Below are 21,545 nucleotides of genomic sequence, written 5' to 3'. Positions count from 1 at the left end.
TATTGTGTTGTTTGAGACCCAGTCTGAGTTTTTGAGACTTTCTCCAAGTTCGCTCTTAGATGCTGAAGCTATTTTGACTGATCTTTCTTTAGTGGTGTGTGGACCATGATTGTACGTTTTTGTAAGAAAGTATAGGGGGGAAAGTGCTCCAAGTGGCTCAAAAGCCGCAAATGACTTTGTAAAATGTTCTACAAATGTATCAAATGAATGTGTTTCCTCAAACAAGTCAGACTGAATGACGTCACCAGCTAGGGTGTTATGTTTGTCAACTTTGAATGCTCAAATGAATATCTTTGTTCTCTCGTCCGTGACATTCCTACGTAGTATTTCTGAGTGATCTTTATGACTTTATAAATTGTTCTACAAATGTATCAAATGAATGTGTTTCCTCAAACAAGTCAGACTGAATGACGTCACCAGCTAAGGTGTTATGTTTGTCAACTTTGAATGCTCAAATGAATATCTTTGTTCTCTCGTCCGTGACATTCCTACGTAGTATTTCTGAGTGATCTTTAGTGAGGAAGGTATATACAGGAATGTTCCTACCATTAAAGAATGGTAAATTTGTCTTGTCCTTAATAACTGTGATGAGGTTTTGCGTTGTCATGGTGTTGTGAGTAGTTGAATTGTCTGAAGAGTTGGAAGTAGAAAGAAAGACATGGTTGGTGGAGACGTAGCTTGGCTTCGTGTATAGGGTCGGTATGTCGAGTCAGAGAGGGCTTTGGACACGTTCATGTATTAAGAAAAATATGTGTGGAGACTGTTGCTCCTAGGTGGCACTAAGAACGGAAAAATATCTACTTACCCAATGTGATGTTGGAGTACGGCGGTGAGTGACGGGGCTGCAGTGGGGCGAGAAGATGGAAGGATGCACTGCTGGAAACAGGGGGAACAATTAGTAAATGGTTGTGGGTAGTGGGTTAGAAAACATGTAACCAAGATGTGTAGGAATATAAAATGGAATAAGGAAAATGGAAGTGGGGATTATTGCGCAGCTTAGATGCTGTGAGTGGTGGAGCGTTGACTCGTAGATGCTACGACGATCTCTGGCGCAGAGAGATGATCGAGCGAAGCGTGATGCGATGTTGGATGAGGGGAGATGGTCCGACTCGTGCAGTGGTGGAGAAGGGTACTCCAACGTCTCTCTGTTGTCGTGGTGGAGGCAGCGGACGTCGTGGGTGGTGTACCATTGCCTTTGATGGAGATTTTTCCTTGTAGGTGTTGGGGAATGCGTCTATGTTGACGTGATGGAGCGGCGGGCGTCGTGGTGGTGGAGAAATGCCAGATTTTCCGTCGGGGCTGAAGAATACGTCTGTATATTGACGTGGTGTAGCAGTGGGCGTCGTAGTGGTGTAGAATGCCTCTGGTGGAGAATTGCAACTAATAGGGATCAGCGTGGAAACAGGGTTTCGTTTCGAGATTGCGGGCGGTGCAGCTACGAGGGATTGCCTCGTATGTAAGATGCTTCAGCGAAAATCGAAACTGTCGTTGAAATGTTTGCTTCGGAGTGGCGTGGGTTGTGGGCGATGCAGCGAAGAGCGTCGGTGCTTTTGGCTCGTAAGTGGAATGCTGGAAGGTGCTTCGAAGGAATTAGTGTTGCACTGCTGCTTCGATGTCCACGGCTGTAGAGTTAAAGTGTCGCTTCGCAATCCCACGTGTGCCACCAAAAATGTAGGTTGTGTTACTCTACATTTGGAATTGGTGGTGAAGGAAACTCGGGCGGAGTTCTTGGCTTTACTTCTCCAAGTAAGGATCTCACTACTACATACACGGCAAGCCCTCAGCAAAGCTCGGAGGGTTGCCAGACACATATTATACATATATATATATATATATATATATATATATATATATATATATATATATATATATATATATATATATATATATATATATATATATATATATGCCATACCATAGTAAGGATTTACAGGGTATGCACTACCATAGCTCATTCAGTCCTACAAGCAGTGCGCATAAGGATATTTACTCTCATGTCACCACAGATTTACCACCCGCACTTGAGAAATTACTTCATTTAACGTCGTGCACTTGCACAAAGAATTGTGTACCGACGTGCAACTGTGTGAAAGGGGGCTTAAAATGTACCATTGCATTTGTGTCTTATTGAAGGGTCTCTTACTCAAACTCTACTATCTAATTCGATGAAGAAATTAAGGTGAATTGAAATCACCAGAGAAATTCTGGAAATGGGACAATCCATACATTCACCATTGCTTAAACACAACATTAAGCTTCTAATTAAGTTGAGAACATTAATATACTATATCCTCAACAGCTAACGCAATAAAATAATCAGAGAGGTACTTCTAAATAAACTACCATAGAATCCTCAGAAATAATGATTACCTAAATGCCTGGCTTAGTTCGCCAGTGAGCGCCGACAAAATAAGTATGAAACGATCCTCCTGACAAACACCACCCTCTGGTATGAAATTACACACGAACAAACGAATATCACATTGCAATATATCACAGAAATAATGGATGAATTAGAGATTCCACATGCGTCCGCAAAGGGGGGGGGGGCGTTTACCCCCTTGGAATTTATGAAAAAAAAATGCAAGAAAAATATCAAATTAATAAAAAACAAATGGAAATGCAAAATGAATAGAATACTATGTACATTTATCAACTGATTATTACCGTAATTATTCTATTACCCAATTTTATTATTACTTATAGTACTATTGTTGGAACAGAAATTGGAGTCGTCGGGGATTTCTGCCAAACTTGTCAATCACCTTGTTAATTTATCTTTAATTTTGCCCCTCCCATGTAAGGGGGAAAAAGCTTTTGGCATATGTATGGTATATGTATGGATGACCGTTTCAGGATGGCCAGAGACTGGCGTTTCTTTTTGTTTAATCGTTAGTCTTGATCTGATACAAAACTGCTGGCAAGTCCAGAGGAAAACTCCGGAGGTTGCCAGACTTCCCTAGCTAAAAGTTACAGAAAGCAAAGGGGCGTTCCCCGCGAAGGGGTGGCCAATAAGAACCATAGGTCATGTATGAAATGGTGGCACTCTTGAGGGTTGCCAAAAGGGAAAACTGTATCGATGTGAAGATCGTTGGGTCCCGGTCCGACGGCGTGAGCTTTCCCAGGCGTCCGCCCGACCGTTTGTCTCGCTTCGACCACAAGTTTATTGGATTCTGTCCGGCCCCTTGGCTCTTCCCTGAGGTATGGCCAATAAAGGGGTGCCTGGCGAGCGATGTCCCTGAGTGCCTGGCTAAAGGGCCTTTTGAGAGTTGTCCCTTCATACCCGAGATGAAGGAAATCTCCTAGCGTCTATCACACATCTACTTCTACTGCAAAGGAGCGTCCAAGGAGATCAAGAAAATAACACTTTTAGTGTAAGAAATTAAACATAATAGAAAAGAGAGATTAGATATTTGTGAATTAGGCCTCAAGGGGATATCATAAAAAAAAAAAAAAAACGCGCCTATGTACTCTACCTCATGGGTGGTGTGGAAAAAGTAACAATATTGTATATTGCATTCGCAAAAATTTGATACATCTATTGTTGTGGTTAGATTCGGACAAGCCAGGTAATTGAAACTCACAATAACACTAAGGCACCCAAGATTTAATGAATACTAGGCTTGGAGGTCACGGACGAGGGCTCGTAGAGGGAAGGTCCGGAGTGAGGGCCTCTTTAAGTGTCGTGGGCTGAGAGCGAAGGGCCACAGGAGGGAAGGTCCAGGGTGAGGGCCTTCAAGTGTCGTGGGCTGAGTGCGAAGGATCACTTGAAGCTTGGAGATGTTGTGCCCGAGGCGACTTGCTGGAGAGAACTGAATCTGAATCTGAATCTCTAGGAAAGACCACCCGCTTGCGCGGGATCGGGTTTTGTGGGAGGGGAAGAATGTCTGTAAGAAAATGAAAAGATAGTAGCGTATAAAAGAGGGCTATTGCCACCGGGCGATTTGCGAGCGATTAGGGGTTTATTGGTGGTCGTGGCTCGAGAGAAATGGACCAGGTAAGACGGAGGTGCTGACGCCGGGGTTAGGATTAGGATTAGGATCACCAACGAAAGTTTAGAAAATGGTAGGAGGCGTAGTAGTAGAGAAAGGTGGAAAAACGGAAAAATCTTTAGTGGGAGGTAAACTGAAATGAGAAGATGCAGTATAAGAGAAAGTTAGAAAGGAAGCGAATTTTAGTCGAAGAAAAAGTAAGTGTAGATGTTTGTGCGTGTGGCGTGGCTATGTTCGTGAGAGGTGTGTGTGTGTATCTTACGGGAAGTGAGTAGAGTTCACTTCTCGCGTGTAAAGCGCGGTCCTGTTAAGCCACAGGTGGGGCGTGAGCACCCTGCTTTTCCCCAGGTTGGGTTTGAAGTCCTGTAGAGTTGATCCAGTGGCGGTGCGAGGGGGGGCAGGCGGGCGGTGTGAACCCGCCTGCCGACGTCAACGAAGAGATCGGTCCGTAACCAGACCGGCAGCAGCAAAGGAGATATATCTCCTCGCCACCACCGCTGGCGAGCGCGTTCCTGATGAGCCACAGGTGGGGCCTGAGTTGCCTGCTTTTCCCCAGGTTAGGTTTGAGTTCCTGTAGAATTGATTCAGTGGCGGTGCGAGGGAGGGGCAGACGGGCGGGTGTTGTATGATCTCTTTCCTTCCAATCACAACTCTGAAAACAGAGAATTACGCGATTGGGAATTGTGTGTAAATGTCAGAAGTATAAACTCGCTCACCAACGTCAGCGAAGAGGCCAGCGTTAGGTTGCGGGCCGGTTGGACAGAGAGGTGTCCCAAGTCTCTCCGTCGACCAGCCTGCGATCAGATTGAGGGTTCTGAATGAGACGGTTTGGGCCTCTGCTTTGCCAGCGAGCAACTGTGCGTGTGCCTCTTTTCTTCCAAGCACTACTCTGAAAACAGAGAATTACGTGACTTGGGAAATGTGTGTATTTGTCTTGGTGTAAACCCGCCTTCCGACGTCAACGTAGAGGTCGGCCATGCCAGACCGGCAGCAGCAAGGAGATATATCTCCTCGCCACCACCGGCCGGCGAAGATTCCTGGGAGTTTGTTGAGAGAGCTGGTTTGAAGAGACGTCCGACCTCTACGAGCGCTGGTTGTCTTGGCAAGACGCCATCCTTTTAAAGGAGGCTGGCGGCTCAGCGAGGTCCCCGGAGAGCTTTCCCGAGTTTCTGATTGCCTGCTGGCTGGAGGTGGCCGAGACGTCTTGCTAACTTCGGCGAGTATACAGGCCTAGCTTGAGTTGTGTGATGGCCAGTCTGGTTTTCACCAGTGCAGTGTCGCCGCACTATCAAACTATCACTTGTAGAGTAAAAATACATATAACATTTTTATAGAGAATTGTATGAACTATAATAATGAACTGAATAGTCATTTTCATCAAATTAACCGTTTTCATAGAAAAATATGAAGAAAAAAAAAGATTTGGCGGCCATTTTCCAAGATGGCGGACGAAGCTCAAGGTGGATCGATGGGAACTTTTGATATGTTATTTCTATGTGTCTAAAGAATTCATGTGCAAAATTTCAGCTTGTTATAATTTTTAAATTTATTTGACTAAAATGTGACTAATATGACTGTTCAATTGAGGACAGTGCCACGTGCAATGGAGAATGAATATCCATATTATTCCTGTAATTTGTCTTAACACTCATGGTTGAGAAACCAGTCTCGCAGAGGTATGTTGAAGGAAATGAGGGAAGAGATTTCAGAGCAATTTCACTAACCTCAGGATATTCTGCTTTCACTATTATCCAAAATGAACCAAGTGATGTCGTAGTTTCGAAACTCCTCTTCAGTCCTCCGTCAACAGCCAGCTTCAACAACTTATTACAGCATAGAATTTCCTTGAAATTCCTTAGATTCTACCAATTCCTCAAATAATTCCTTAGCATGGCCTGGACACTGGCCGCGTACCGACACCGGTCCGCGGACCACCACTATGAGTAGTATTGCTCTAGAGCAGTGGTTCTTAACCTTTTTTGGCAGCGACCCAAAATTTTGCACAAATCAAGCATCGCGACCCAAAATTTTGCACAAATTAAGCATCGCGACCCAAGCCTACAAATAAATTTTCTGCTTTGGAGTTTTTATTTAATCATGGTCTGCTTAGAATCCTAAAACTAGGCATCATGTATTTTAATTATTACAGTATATAATTATAATATATTTGTAGTGGGAAAATAAGTATTTTCTGCAAACCCTTAGCGACCCAATAAAATGGCTTGGCGACCCAAATTTGGGTCGTGACCCAGGGGTTAAGAAACACTGCTCTAGAGTCTAGACCGTTTACATACGACGAATAAACTAATCGAGAAAATGCCAAAATATAGTATACATCTTTGTTTAGACTGAGTAGATTACTAGAAGAATCTTGACTCGGTAGGACAAACAGTATTGCTTAATCGCTACGCAAGCAAGGTGCAAACGAACAGATCATAAGAATTCTAGAAAAAGAACTATACGAAAGTTAGCGCTGTGATTCGACTACATAAAGGCACAGAAAATATTAAGATCGAGAAAGGAATACAGAAAGGCGATGCAATTTCACCCAAACTATTTACAGCTTGCATGGAAGATATTTTTAAAAAGTTGAATTGGAAAGAGAGAAGTTTGAAGATTGATGACATTATCTTAAAATAGATCTGAAAATGAATAAGAGTAAAACCAAAGTAATATTCAACACGAAGTTCAAAGTAAATATATTATAATCGATGATGAGACTCTTAAAGACGTTGAAGAGGATAAATTCTTAAGCCAGATGGTGAAGCTGATCATGATGATGGAATAAAGAGGCGTATTACGGTTGGTTGGGAAATGTTTGGTAAATATAAGATCATGAGAGGCTCTCTACCTTTCTTTTTAAAAGAACAATCTACGGAAATGTAGTGACGTGATGCATCCTACGACCCGTCACACATTGATCAAAGAAATCTTCGGAACTAGTCTTTCCAAGTTAATGTAGTTGGCAAGCGTAGTTCGCAAGGGTGTCCCTACCAGCCAGCGGTCAGCCAATCAGGAACTTGGAAAGCTCCTCACGTTCCCGCCAGCCTCCCTTAAAAGGTCGGCGTTTCGCCGAGATGGGCAGAACAGTACCGACCCGCACACACATCAACATCTCCTCGTCCAATCTTCTAGCCGTCCCATCGAGCCTCGCCGTCATCATCTGCTACTGCCTCGCTGACGTTAGGCTCCACGTCCAGCTACAACCATGAGCTCCACTAAGCTGTGGCCTTAGTCTGAGCTTCACCTATATTTCTCATGTGACACTTCTAGTGTCGCACCTTGTGGCTAATTACCAAAAAGAAAGAGATTAGATATTTTGTGTTGATTTTCATTTGTCCTGCCGTTGTTCCGAACTAAAACTACTACAGATATAAGACTTGAAAACTGACGAAGGCGATGAAGATAAAACTAGACTGCATACAGGAAAATGGAGAGATCAATGGTGGGAATAACACTGAAAAAAAAGAGAGCAACTTGGGTAGAGAGGCTGGAGTGAAAGATGTTGCGGAGGCGGTAAAAGTGGAATTGGGCAGGTAAGTTAGCGCGAACGATGGAACTAAATTTAATGTGTTACCGAGTGGACGCCGCGAGATGGGAAGTGTGCAAGAGGGAGACCAACCAGAAGGTAGAGAGGTAAGATAGAGATGATTGCAGGAGTGACGTGGCAGATGTTAGCGCAGTCGTGCGAGTAATGGAAGGACACGAAATAGACTTTTGTTCAGCAGTTGACTCAGGATGACTGACTGACTTATTGATTGATTTATTGAATATCAGTTCCTATCTATATACATACCAGCTTAAGTTATGGCTAAGTTTTGCATGTAAATGAGTAAATTTTCACATTATGTAAGTCTTCAAATTATTTATGATTATTAAAATGCTTCGATAGAAATATTCATATTGATGCAACATGCATTTTTTCGTTATTTCAGGGTAGTAAATATGATAGATTTTATTTAATTAGCTCTTTTTTAATGTTCTAGTTGTGACACTTCTTGTCGTTGTAAACATATCAGTAGGGGAAAGTATAAACAAATCTTGTGGTACGTGAATATTACGGCAAGTGTTGTGAAATTAAGATGTTATTAATTGAAGTTATCAAAATGTCCATTCGGAGAAGAATGTTTTGAAATATTGTCACATAATGTATGGATGTAAAGTAAAGGGAAAATATGTATGTATGTGTGTAAAGTTATGCATATTGGAAGGAAGAACTCGGCCTCAGGATGTAATTATTTGGGACAGAAAGTACTGAAGGTAATACAAGAGGAAAAAGATCTTGGAGTCATCATTACTAGTGATCTCAAGCCCTCGAGACAGGTAGCTAAGGCTGCAGCAAAGGCTAATTCAATGCTGGAGCTTATAAAAAAGTCTGACATGTCTGACTGTCACTGTGACTATCTATCTGTTTATGTATGTGGATATGATAATGATGCTCCTATATCAGGCAATGGTAAGGCTGTGTCTTGAATTTTGTGTATAAGCATGGTCTCCATATATGAGAATTGACGTAAAGAAAGTGGAGCAGGTACAAAGAAGGGGTACTAACTTCTGGAACTGAAAAACTTCATATGAGGAGATATTTAATATTAGCTACACTGAGACACCACACTTGAAGAACGAAGGCCCTGAGGAGATATTATTATTATAGAAACTTTCAAAATCTTGAAAGGTATAGATAAGATTGGGGATGAAGAATATTTACAGTTGGTTACTATTATAAACTATACTGTAACTATAGGCTGCCACCCAGAAACAAAAGGTCATAGCCTCAACTCTCAAGTTAATGAAACCGCAACACCAAACACTAGAAAGGAATACTTTTTGAATTCAAGGATAGTGAATAAGTGGAACAGTCTCACTGAAAATGTTAATACTAGCACAAAAGTGAATATATTTAGAAATAAGTATGACTAGTTTGAGACTGTAAGGCAGTTGATAAGAGGCACCCCTTATGAATTTTAAGCTCTCTTACCACTTTTACTTTCACTAAGGTAAGCATTCACTAAGGATGAAAAGTGCCTCCTACCCTCATGTGAACTAATAGATGCACCTCTGTCAGAGAAATAGCACAACATTGATTAATTTATTCATAAAATTTTCTCATTAGTATGTCAATGTATGTGGTGTGCAGTAAGAGGTTTGAATAGAATTTGTTTAGTCCAACCAATGAACTAGATGGCTTAAGGGTTAACTTTTAGTCGTGCGTATAGAGAAATTTTTCAGTGAAAACAGAATTATGCATTTGGTTTTAGTGATTGGTTCTGATAGTTTTCTTCTGAAGCCAATGGTTTTCTCACCCCTCCTCCAATCTTGGGAGAATGTTAGGAAAGTGAAATTTTTTAGTCAAGGAGCGATGTAGCACTTTCTCATTTCTGATGTATGAAAATAATATAAAATTCTATGGTTTGGAAAAACAATTGGTAGTATGATGTTTGGAAGATAATTTAGTCTATATATTTGGAAAATTCAACCTTAAATCTAATTAGGTTGGAATTTGGTATTTGTCTTAAAGCTCTGATAATTTTTCTTGTATAGTGTATCTAAAGTATATATTTTTTTTAATTACTAGTGCACAACTATGCATTTTGACTCATTTACTTTGTAAAGACTTATATTTTCTATATTTGATATAATATCAGTATGAAATCAATGCAGGTAAATAGTAATTTAAAAAATAATATACAGTACTTGCCTCCTGTCTCTCTGCTGTCAGCCATCACAAGTTAATAGTAATGTGAGTAGCAATTTTGAAGAAATTAAGACAGGCAAACATCTGAAATCAGCGACAAGTGAGCAGAAATGGTTAATAAGACTATAGACACTGGTTTTGTGCCTATTTATTGCTTGGGGGGGCCAGGCAAACATTGTTCCTGATTTCAAAAACAGATAAATTGTCTATATGCAACTACAGGCCAATCAGTTTGACATCAGTTATAGGTAAAATGCTTGAATCAATAATAGCTAATAGAATCAGAGATCACATCGAGAGACATAATTTGATTTGTGACTCACAGCATGGTTTCTCCAAGGGTAAGTCATGTGTGACTAATCTTCTATCTTTTTACACTAAAGTATACAAGGTGTCAGATAACTTTGATAGTTACAATGTTATTTACTATGACTTTAGCAAAGTGTTCGATAAAGTACCCCACAAGAGTCTACTAAATAAAGTCAAAGCCCATGGCATAAGAGGAAAAGTGTTTGAATGGATTAGAGCTTGGATTAGTGACAGAAAACAGTGGGTTACTATAAATAGTATAAAATCCAAATGGGGGAGTGTTTCAAGTGGAGTTCTCCAGGGCTTGGTTTTGGGTCCTTTATTGTTCATAATGTATATAAATGACTTGGACAATGGGATTAATAATGATGTTAGTGACTTTGTGGATGACACTAAAATAGGACACCCAATTAGGTCAGGAGAGGACACTGAGATTCTATAGGAAGATCTTAACAAATTGTTCACATGATCGGTGAAATGGCAAATGGACTTCAATGTCTCAAAGTGCAGCATGTTAAACAGAGGGCTACACAACCCCGAAAGCAGATGTAGCGTAGATAACATGTTTTTAGAGAAAACCAAGTGCGAGAGATACTTGGGAGTTCTAGTGAGTTCTGACCTTAAATCTAGGAAACAGTGAAATAGTACTAGGAGTAAATCTAACACAGCATTATTTTTCATTGCTAGGACAGTTATGAATAGAAGTGCAGAGGTAATTATCAAACTCTATCTGGCATTAGTTAGACCCATCCTTGACTATGTGGTACAGTTTTGGTCTCTGTCCTATAGAATGGACATCAATTCACTAGAATCAGTACAGAGGAGAATGACCAAAATGATACATGGGTTCAGAAATTTACCTTACAAAGAGAGGCTTAGTAACATTAACCTACACTCACTGGAAAGATGTAGAGTGTGGGGTGATCTAATAGAGGTGTTCAAGTGGATAAAGGCTTTAATTAATAAGGGTGATGCAAACAAGGTCATCATATTAAGACAACAGGGCAGGACTCGCAGTAATGGATTTAAATCAGATGAATTTAGATTTAAGAAGGAAATAGGCAAGAACTGGTTTACTAATAGGGTGGTCAACACATGGAACAAACTTAATAATCATGTAGTGAGCGCTGAAACTATCAATTGTTTTAAAGAATGGTTAGACAACTTTATGGATGGGGATGACAGGTGGTAATGGACATGGAACTGCTTAGTGTAGGCCTTGTAGTCTCTTGCAGTCTCCTTCGTTCTTACGTTCTTATCTCCATATTTACTAAGAGTTAGGCTAGGTCTCACAGCTGCAATTCTTATGTATATCATGAGCTATATCTTATTATTCTGAGTATTTTGAACTCCATGTATAAGTACCACAAGTCAGTAGTATTGCTGGTAGCAGTTTTTAACAATTTGAGACTGGCAAAGAACTTTATATTTACCTCTTCACACATAAGTTCCATGTATATTTCTCATATCCAAAGCAGGGAGGGGAGATAATGTGTGTTCTGAATGTGGAACTGCATATGCAGGTGTCTGTGATTCAGTACTGTATTGGCTAGATACTTGATTTTTTTTCCCCTAACTCTTACCCTTATAAGCTACATTTTTTTTTTATATGTTATCTTATTTCATTTTAGTTAACATAATTTTAGGCTAGGTTTGGTTGGGCAAGTTAAAGTTTGTTAGGCTTGATTATGTTTAGTTAGGTTAGATTTCATAATATTGTGAGGTTTAAATTTTGTTTGGTTAATGTAGTGGTTTCCAAGTCTGTGGTGAAATTTTTTGTCATTAGATAAAGTTTTCTGTTGTCATTAAATAAAGTTTTCTGTTGTCAGGTTGAATGAACAACTATGTCCATTAAATGCAATGCAATAGTCTTTAACCTCTTCAATACGATTCAAATTCTCATGCGCAGCATCTGATGCCTGGTGTACAAGATTCAATGATGCATCACAATACTCGCATTATAAGATATAAATTCACTGTTGATTTACTTGCTTTCTTTCACTCTGAGTGATAATAGATGCAGAAAATGCGATCAAACCAGTTCACAGAATTCGGGGTCACTCAGTTACAACTACAAAATAGATATAATCAGGATGCCAACACTGTCATCCTCATATACCTACTTGTGCCTCGTGACACCTATGTAGGCGTCATCATATGGAAAAGGTTAACACCACCCATTGACTGAATAGATTCATTCTATATAAACCCTAACTAGATGAGCTCATTCAGCTTACTGAAACCTTCCGGTCTAAAGGCAGTCTTATATAGCATTACTTTAAACCATTAATCTTTTATCAAACCCACTTCATAGGAAAACTGTTTTCAGTCTTAATGTTAGTTATTATGATGTGATCTCACCATATATTTTAGATAATTAATGATCGTGGAAGAGACTGAAATTGAATTGATCTTATAAGTTTAAAAATAGTTTACAAAACAATAGTGTATTTAGATCATGTTATATTCTTAATGTAAAATAATGAATAGTACAATGTGTGGATTCTTGTCTTTATGTTTAATCAGTTTACCATATACAGTACTCAAAATGATCAGTGGAGGTGATATAGAGTAGAGTATTTTGATGAAATCACTGACATTAGGCAATTATTGATTTCCCATATATTGGTGCCACTTGGATAAGATGCTTGCTTCTCAGTACATTCAAATTTCAGTTCAAAATCAGCTTCAGAGCAGATCATATCAAAGGAAAGGAAAGTCAGTCAGGTGTTTGGGAAAGAGGAGGAAAGGGAATATAACTGGTACACTGGTGGCTTGTAACAAGAGTACATGTGGCAACAGTGAATGTATCCTATTTTTATGAGTGTTTTACCAATATAATTTTATCATGACCAAGCAAAAAAGGGGCTATGTGCAATTAAATGGGAAGAAATTATGTATGTTGTATTTTCACTTGTAATGGTTACATATTTTGAGGTACAGCAATACATATACCAAGGGTTTTTCCCCCTTACAAGGGAGGTAGCCAAAGTCAAAGGCATAAATCCACTACCACCCATTTCATCTCCACATACTCCACTCCCATTCACCACCCTTTCTTCCCTCTTCTTGGCTCCTCCTGGATGACCAGGAAGTAGAGTGACATAATGTTATAAGGAGTTACATACTGCCAAATTCAATTTGCTTGAGGAGCACCCTTGGTAAAATGAATTCTGTGGTTATTAGGAAACAAAATACTTGTAGAAATAAGTGATGCTGGTGGAGTTTGAATCAGTGACTCAACAATTGCCCAACCTTACTCTCAAATGAGAGATAATGAGATGTTTGGTCCTGTCTCCATCAGGGATAGTGTAGATGCTATAATTGAGATACATCACATATGGTTTCAGAGTATGTAGTAAGATTAGATATTTAATTTTATTTCATAATATAGGCCCAATCCTTTGATAAATTGGCTTTTTGTATTCTTGCAGATTTTTAGATTTGTGTAGAAATTTGGAATGATATGAAGAAGCAACTGTTATGGACTACTCAGCCGTTTCATTTGGTGGAGTGCCTGAAGAGATACTAGGTAAGAACAATGAAAGGTATTCAGTTAAAGCTTTCAGAGTACCTTTAAAGGCACAAACTTGCACTGAGCTTATATTAGATCAAGATATGAAAGCAATAGATGTTATTATTTAAGATATAGATAGATAAATACTGGTAGCATTTTGAGTAGCTTAACCCACAAGAAGGAAGTAAAATAAAAATGGGTATTGATTCAATTGAAAGGCAGAGAGAATAGAATATTTATTCTTATACTAATGATAATGTTTGTTGTTGTATGTAGTATATGTAACATGCATGCAATTATTAATGTGAAGAATTTTTTTTTAAATTTTGTTATTTGATATCACCACAAACATTATCCATTTTGACATCATGCAAATAGACATATAATCTCTACAATTAGTAGTGCCAAAAGATCTCTGTGATTGTGGAACATAGAAAAGTATAGAAAAATAAAATTATATGAATTAAATTCAGGAAGGATGGCAGGATTTGTGGTGATCATATTTGTCATACAGTAGGTAAGGAGAGAGGTTAGAGGAAGTGGATAGTTTTAAATATTTAGGGTCTCATATAGCAAAGAATGAAGGAGTGGGGTTGGACGTAAACTATAGGATAAAGGAAACAAGTAAATGTCTTGGAGGAATGATAAATGTCATGAAACATAGGTTTAATGGGTAAAAAAAGGAATGTCTGTGAAGCAGGGCTGGGAGAATGTAAGAGATAGGTGTGAATAGAGAATGGTTGTGTATGGATGGTAAATTGATGTTGACTGGAGGGATTTTTCTTTGTCTTCATATACTCATGAGGAGACAAGGAAGGAGGGTTGCTATGTTAATGATGCAGTGGGGTAAACCACCTTAGGCTGTTGGTCCCTCCTGTGGATGTGCTGTGTCTTGCTGCATTACTTCTGACCCAGACAGTGGGCGGGGAGCAGGGATAGCCCTTCATCTACAAGGAGCTAAGATAAAAAAATGAAACAAGTAGGTGATGGATGGGAGGGGGATGCATGCCTTGGCTGGCTACTTCCCTTGTTGTTGAGATCCACGAAAATTATAGTTTTTTCTGGAGTCCAATCTTCGCTGTCACTTAGACTGTTGTGTGTGTGTGTATGGTATTAGAGTGTTGTCGATACAGAGATGAGGTATGTATTTGTGTTCTTTTGTCCACTTGGTGAGAAGTGTTGCTGTACTGTAGATTAGGCTGGAGCTATTTTGAGTCTGTAATGAACCATGCATTGTGTGTATCAAGGTATGGCTGTATTATTTCTACAGCTTTGTCATACAGTATGTACATGTGATTGTTATGTCATCTGCATAGGAAGAGATTTGTATTTCTGAGGTGTCTGGTTTGGGTATATCATACATGTATAGATTAAAGAGTGTGCGATGATTGACCATTATATGATACATAAACATTCCTGCCTGCCAGATAATTGGCCAGCCATCTTTTGGTGTTATTAGATTGTGGCAGGGGATAGGATCAAAAGCTTTACTAATGTCTAACGTTATGAGAAGTGTTCTATGATGGGACCTATCTGAATTGATGCCATCTAAAATTCTTTGCTTGAGGTCGAACAGGGGGATTCAGTCTGTGACCAACTGGGGTGCATCTTGTTTTGGTGGTGATGATGATTGGAAGGTGGTCAAACACAAGGGATCTGACCACTCTCCATGAAGTTGTTGGGGTTAGGCAGGGTGAGCTGAAGGTGATATCAGGAGAGGAGGGGGTGTAGAGGGCTTGGTGTGGGATATGTGTATGATTATGTATGTTATTGAGTCTGCATATCAAGCCCTCTGTCTGTGTCAGGGTTGTCGACATACCAGGCCGACGACTTGACATTGAAGTCACCACCTATGATGAGATTAGGGATTGTGGCTAGTTGATTAAGTTGAGGCCTGAAGGTGTTTGGAACTGTGGGGGATGTATACATTAACTATTGTCAGTGTTGATTTGTTGCCTGTGCAGATTAGAGTAGATTGGATTTCTGTAGTGTTATCTGTGATAGGAGGGAGGATTTTGGTTGTGGTGCTTGTGTCCACAAAACAGATGGATTGGTGGATCAGGGTGATGAGTCCACCACCATTGCCATTGGTCCAGTCTTGTCTAATGGTGGTGAAGTTGTGAAATGATGGTGTTTTGTGTGAGTGTCTTAGTTTTGTTTCTTGTATGATGGCAATGTCAATGTTGTGTTGTTTGAGGAAGTGTTCGAGTTCATGTTTTTTTGTGTTGATGCCGTCAGTTGTGTTGTAATATGTTGATGTTATGTTTTCTGTATGTGTTGTATGTTGCCATCTGGGATTGGGGTGTTGATGGGGAAGGTATAGGATCTGGGTTAGAGGGAGGGAGAGGTGTGATTGGGGATAAAGGAGGGAGAGGACTGATTGGGGACAAGGGCAGGGGGAGGCTGGATGTGGATAAGGGTGCAGGCTGTGGTTGGGAAGGTGGGAATGAGGTTTGTGTTTGCAAGTGTTGTAGAAATGAAGTGAGCCCAATTTTTGCATATGTTGCATTGAACTGAGCCCTTTGTCTGTCTGCTTGAGGTGATGGATTTGGAGCATGTTGGGCATGTGTATTTTGTGGTGTGCCCAGAATTGCTCTCTACATCTCCGGCTAATAGTAGAAGAAGAGGGGTGAGCGCCAGAAAAACACTCCTCAATGCAGAAAAATGTAACAGTACATGTTATAAAAGGATTGTGGTACTTGCCAGGTGACCAAAGCCCCTCCTGGGGATAGGTGCCACCTGCATAGAGGTGGTGGTGGGGGATATTTGCTGCAGTTTGGCCCCCAACTCATGGGGTTCGGGGATGGTCACATGATGAAGATGCTGCCGCACCAGGACCAGTGGGATAGGTTGGAGTGGTTGGCTTGGATAGTTACCTCTTCTATAAGGGGGAAGCCTATTGGTATGTAAATAGAAGATTAGAAACTAAACATGGGATATGTACTGAGGAAAAAATATAACTTTCTGATCATCAGTATCTTTCTTTTCTTATTAAAGGTGGATATAATGGAGCATCACCATATGCAGATGAAAATTCACCATACAGAGAACTGTTTAGCAATTGTGATGATGCATATGTGGAGCCTCAAGATGAGTTTCATCCTGGGCCAGAGGGAGAATTTCACATGGGAGGAGAATATCAGGTATGTATTTACTTGTTGTATTATATGGGAAGGGAGCTATGCTCAAGGTGACCCATCTTTGTATCTCTCAGCATCAAGTTTTTTCTTAAAATCTTGAATAGTGTCTGCACACACTGTTTCTTTGTCTAATTTATTCCAGGTATCCAGTACTCAATGTGGGAAGCTATTCTTTTTCAGATCTCTTCTATAGTTATCCTTTGTGAGTTTCTTTTTGTATTTTTCCATTGTCCCATTTTAATAAATCATCCCTTTCTAGGATTTCCATTCCTTTCATGATTCTATAAATAGTCAGTAAATCTCCTCTTTCTCTTCTTTGTTCCAGAGTTGGTAGTTCCAATTTGGACAATCTTTGTTCATATGTTAATTTGGAGAGAGTTGGTGCCAACTTTGTCATTGCTCTTTGTATTCTTTCTAATTTCTTTATATTCTTTTTAGTACTGGGTGTCCATAGTGTTGCTGCATATTCCAGTTTTGGTCTTATTAGTGTAACTAATATTTTTTAAATCATTTCCTCATCCAAATAGTCAAATGCCAAATGATTCACAATCCTCCTCTGTTCTAACTTTCTTTAGTATTTTTGTGTCATCTGCGAAGAAATTCATATAACACTCCACTCCTTCATCCATGTCATTTATATATATGGCAAACATGATTGGAGCCAATACTGAACCTTGCAGGGCACCACTTATCATTTCCTCTCCCAATTTGATTATTTGTCTCTAATTACTACCCTCATTTTTCTTCCAGTCAGGAAGTCTTCCATCCATTCCAATAATTTTCCTTTGATGCCACCTATTGATTCTATTTTTCTTATTAGTTTTTTGTGTGGTACTTTATCAAATGCTTTTTGTAGGTCTAGAAAGGCACAGTCTGCCCATCCATCCCTTTCTTGTATTATTTCTATTAGTCTCGAATAGAAGCAGATCAGGTTTGTTGTACATGATCTTCCTTGTCTAAATCCAAATTGATTTGGATTCATTATATCTTTTTCTTCCAGAGGTTTAACCCATCTACATTTGATAGCTTTTTCATATATTTTAGCTGTTGTGCTTGTTAGGGAGACCGGTCTGTAGTTGGTTGGATTTCCTTTGTTTCCTCCTTTATATTTTGGTACAATATTTGCATTTTTCCAGTCCTGTGGTACCTTTCCTACCTTGAGTTGGTATTTAATTATCTCATATATTTTATCTCAACTCTTCTATGCATTCTTTCAATATCCAATTTGCAATTCCATCCAGACCATGTGATTTTCTGACATCAAGGTGTTTTATTTGGTCTCTGATTTCCCTCTTTGTTACAGTTATTGCCTTCATTAGGGGGGATCTCTCTCTATTCCCTCACAGTTCTGTGAACTTTCAATTGTGAATACATATTTGAAATGATTGTTCATAATTTCAGCCATTTCTACTTCTGTATATTCATAATTTCCCTGGCACAGCTTTTCCATTTCTTGTTTATTTACCTAGTGGTATTACACAGGATGGGAGATATGCTCATGATGACCCGTCTTTGTATCTTTCAGCATCAAGTTTTTTCTTAAAATCTTGAATAGTATTTGCGCACACTGTTTCTTTATCCAAGTTATTCCAGATATCCAGCATTCTGTGTGGGAAGCTATTCTTTTTCCGATCTCTTCTATAGTTATCCTTTTTGAGTTTCTTTTCATGACCTCTTGTTTTTCCATTGTTATTTTTTAGTAAATCATTCCTATCAAGGATTTCCATTCCTTTCATGATTCTATATATAGTCAGTAGATCACATCTTTCTCTTCTCTGCTCCAGTGTTGGTAGTTCCAGTTTTGATAATCTTTGTTCATATGTTGATTTGGAAAGAGCTGGTGCCAACTTTGTCGTTGCTCTCTGTATTCTTTCTAGTTTCCTTATATTCTTTTTAGTACTGGGTGACCATAGTGTCACTGCAATCTTCTACAGTGTTCACTTTCTTCAACAATTTTCCATCGTCCGCAAAGAAGCTCATATAACTTTCAATTCCTTTATCCATGTCATTAATATATATAGCAAACATTATTGGGGCCAGAACTGTTCCTTGTGGAACTCCACTAATCACTTCACCCTAATTAGAGTGTTTGTCTCTTATCACCACTCTCATTTTTCTTTCATGCAAGAAGTTTTTCATCCTCTGATCCTGCCACAAGTGCAGTGTCATCTGCAAACAACAGCTGGCTCACCTCCCACTTTTCTTCATTTTCTTTAAGCATCTCCAATCCCTGACCCTCCACCCTTGCATTTACCTCTTGCACCACCCCATCCATGTATAAATTGAACAGCCAGGGCGACATAACACATCCCTGACGAAGTCCCACCTTTACCTTGAGCCACTCACTCTCTCCATTTCTAATCCTGACACATGCTCTACTACTCTCGTAAAAACTCCTGACAGCTCCTATTAGCTTTCTCCCTATCCTGTATATCTGCAAAACCTCCCACAGTGCCTTCCATCTACCCTGTCGAACAGCCAGGGCAACATAACACATCCCTTATGAAGTCCCACCTTTACCTTGAACCACTCACTCTCTCCATTTCTAATCCTGACACATGCTCTACTACTCTCGTAAAAACTCCTGACAGCTCCTAGTAGCTTTCCTCCTATCCCGTATATTTGCAAAACCTCCCACAGTGCCTTCTGTCTACCCTGTTGTAGTCCTTTTCCAGATCCATGAAAGCCCCAAAAAACATCCTTACTTTTTCCCATAACTTTCTCACAAATCTGTCTTACCACAAATATCTGATCTACACAACCTCTACCTGTCCTAAATCCACACTGTTCCTTGCCAATTACTCCCTCTGTTCCTCTCCTAATCCTCTCAATCAAGATCCTTCCATAAGCCTTCCCAACTACACTTAACAAGCTAATCCCACTGAAACTACTACACTCACACTTGTCCCCTTTTCCTTTGTAAAGTGGAACAATACAGGCACTCCTCCAGTCCTCCGGCACTCTACCCTCTCTGCAGTAAACACTAAATAACCTCACCAGCCAGACCACCATCACTGTATCTCCTTTTTTCAGATATTCTGCATGGCATCCATCCAGACTGGTGCCTTACCTGCTCTCATCATCTTAACAACTGCCTTCACTTCATCCTTCCTTATTTCTCTTTCATTTTCCTCACTCATCATAGTCATTTTCTTAGCACTTCCCACTGCAACTAGCTTTCCCTCCCTATCCTCCTTCACATTTAGCAACTCCCTAAAATACTCTGACCATCTTCCCCTTACTGCCTTCTCTTCCATTATCATCTCTCCATCTGCACCTTTTACCTTTTCTTCTCTACTTGATTTGCCTCCTCTTCCTCTCTTAATTTCTTTCCAAAACATCTTTTTATTGCTTTCAAAATTTTCTGTCATACTCTTACCCCATTTCACATCTGCTCTCCTCTTTGCCTCCTTTACCTTTTGCTTTACATCTCTTTTCTTTTCTTTGTACCTCTCATATGACTCCCTCGTCCTATTTTGTAACCAATCTGTGAAAGCTCGCTTCTTCTCTTCTACAACCTTCTTTGCCTCCTCATCCCACCATTCACTACCCTTCCTTCTATTTCCTCCTGTCCTTTTTGTTCCACACACCATCTTTACACACACATGTATATGTATATGTATATATATATATATATATATATATATATATGTATTTATATGTATATATATGTATATATTTATACATGTATATATATATATACACACATTATATACGTATGTATATATATATATATATATATATATATATATATATATATATATATATATATTTCAATACTAAACTCAATTGTTCAGATATTTTGGTGAAATTATTATATTTTCTGATTGCAGAAATTTGCATGTATGTATTGATGTTGTAAATTTATTCTATATTTAGTTATAGATAGCTGACCAAACATTTACTCTGTTGCAGGAGAGTCATTCTGTTATTGTGGATGGTGGAGATCGGTATGGGGTCTCTAGTGTCTTTGTGGACAGGAAGGAAGAGTTGGTGTGGATGGGTAATAGCGGGGTCAGTAATATATATTTGCATTGATATACAATGAAAGTAGATTTTACTTGGTAAGGAATGACTTGCATGATTACTAATGTATTGTATATATTTGACAACAGGGACATGTTACATCATATTTTAGTACCAATATGATGAAATACACCTCATATCAAGTGCATGCTACTGAAGAAATTCGAGATCTACGTACCATTGATGCAGGCTTGTTGACCATGACTCCAACATCCCTACATATGCGAACACGTCAAGGCATTCCTGTATTTTCTCACAGGTATGATGTTCCTTCATGATTTAAGATTTTATTTTATGTAGACAAGTCTGTTTGTGTAACTTTACCCTGTATTCCATTGTGAGTAATTTCCAATAATTACCATTATTTAATAATTTAGTCATTTATGTGTTATTCATTATGCTTAGATAACATTTTCATGCTGATGCTCAGTTGTAATAGTTATTCAGTAAATATTTTTATTATAGAATTATTATATTTCTTGTAAATATGAAATCTAGCAAAAACATAGTGTTACTTGTGGATGGCACTGCATTGGTGACTGAGTTTGGAAGGTTATGTGAAAGAAGAAAGTTATGAGTGAATGTAGGCTAGAGCAAAGTGATGCACACTAAATGTTAGTCTGAAGGGTGAGAGGAAGTTGAGCCAGTTGTTGTTTGCTGATGACACTGCACATATAGCAGGATCAGAGGAGGGATTAAGGAAATTAGTGACAGAGTTTGGGAAAGTGTTTGAAAGAAGGAAGTTGAAGGTAAATGTGGTAAAAGTCAGGTGATGAGATGTACAGTGAGAGAGGATGGCAGCAAATGGGAAATAAGTATTAAGGGAGAGAGACTGGAGGAAAGGAGGAAGTGGATAGCGTTAGATA

General features: G+C 39.2%; 1 protein-coding gene across 5 annotated transcripts in view; it reads left to right on the top strand.

Moving 5' to 3' along the window:
* The first annotated feature begins 7,609 nt into the window (after window positions 1–7,609).
* The window catches only part of PAN2 (PAN2-PAN3 deadenylation complex catalytic subunit PAN2), a 70,508-nt gene continuing 56,572 nt past the window's right edge, over window positions 7,610–21,545 (top strand). Inside the window, exons 1-5 of one of the 5 annotated variants that reach the window (XM_076196999.1) lie at window positions 7,610–7,628; window positions 13,431–13,528; window positions 16,511–16,656; window positions 20,569–20,667; window positions 20,769–20,938. In XM_076196999.1, coding sequence (XP_076053114.1) covers window positions 13,480–13,528; window positions 16,511–16,656; window positions 20,569–20,667; window positions 20,769–20,938 — 464 coding nt within the window. In that variant the 5' untranslated portion in view covers window positions 7,610–7,628; window positions 13,431–13,479. Of the gene's footprint in view, window positions 7,629–7,944; window positions 8,055–8,847; window positions 8,990–13,430; window positions 13,529–16,510; window positions 16,657–20,568; window positions 20,668–20,768; window positions 20,939–21,545 lie in introns of those variants that run through there. The other 4 variants (XR_012967105.1, XM_076196996.1, XM_076196997.1 and 1 more) reach the window with 4 other exon arrangements.

Source organism: Oratosquilla oratoria, chromosome 13 (assembly GCF_046742065.1).
Source record: "Oratosquilla oratoria isolate Oo_2021 chromosome 13, ASM4674206v1, whole genome shotgun sequence".
In the NCBI taxonomy this organism is placed as follows: domain Eukaryota; kingdom Metazoa; phylum Arthropoda; class Malacostraca; order Stomatopoda; family Squillidae; genus Oratosquilla; species Oratosquilla oratoria.
This window is presented reverse-complemented; position numbering and strand designations above follow the sequence as displayed.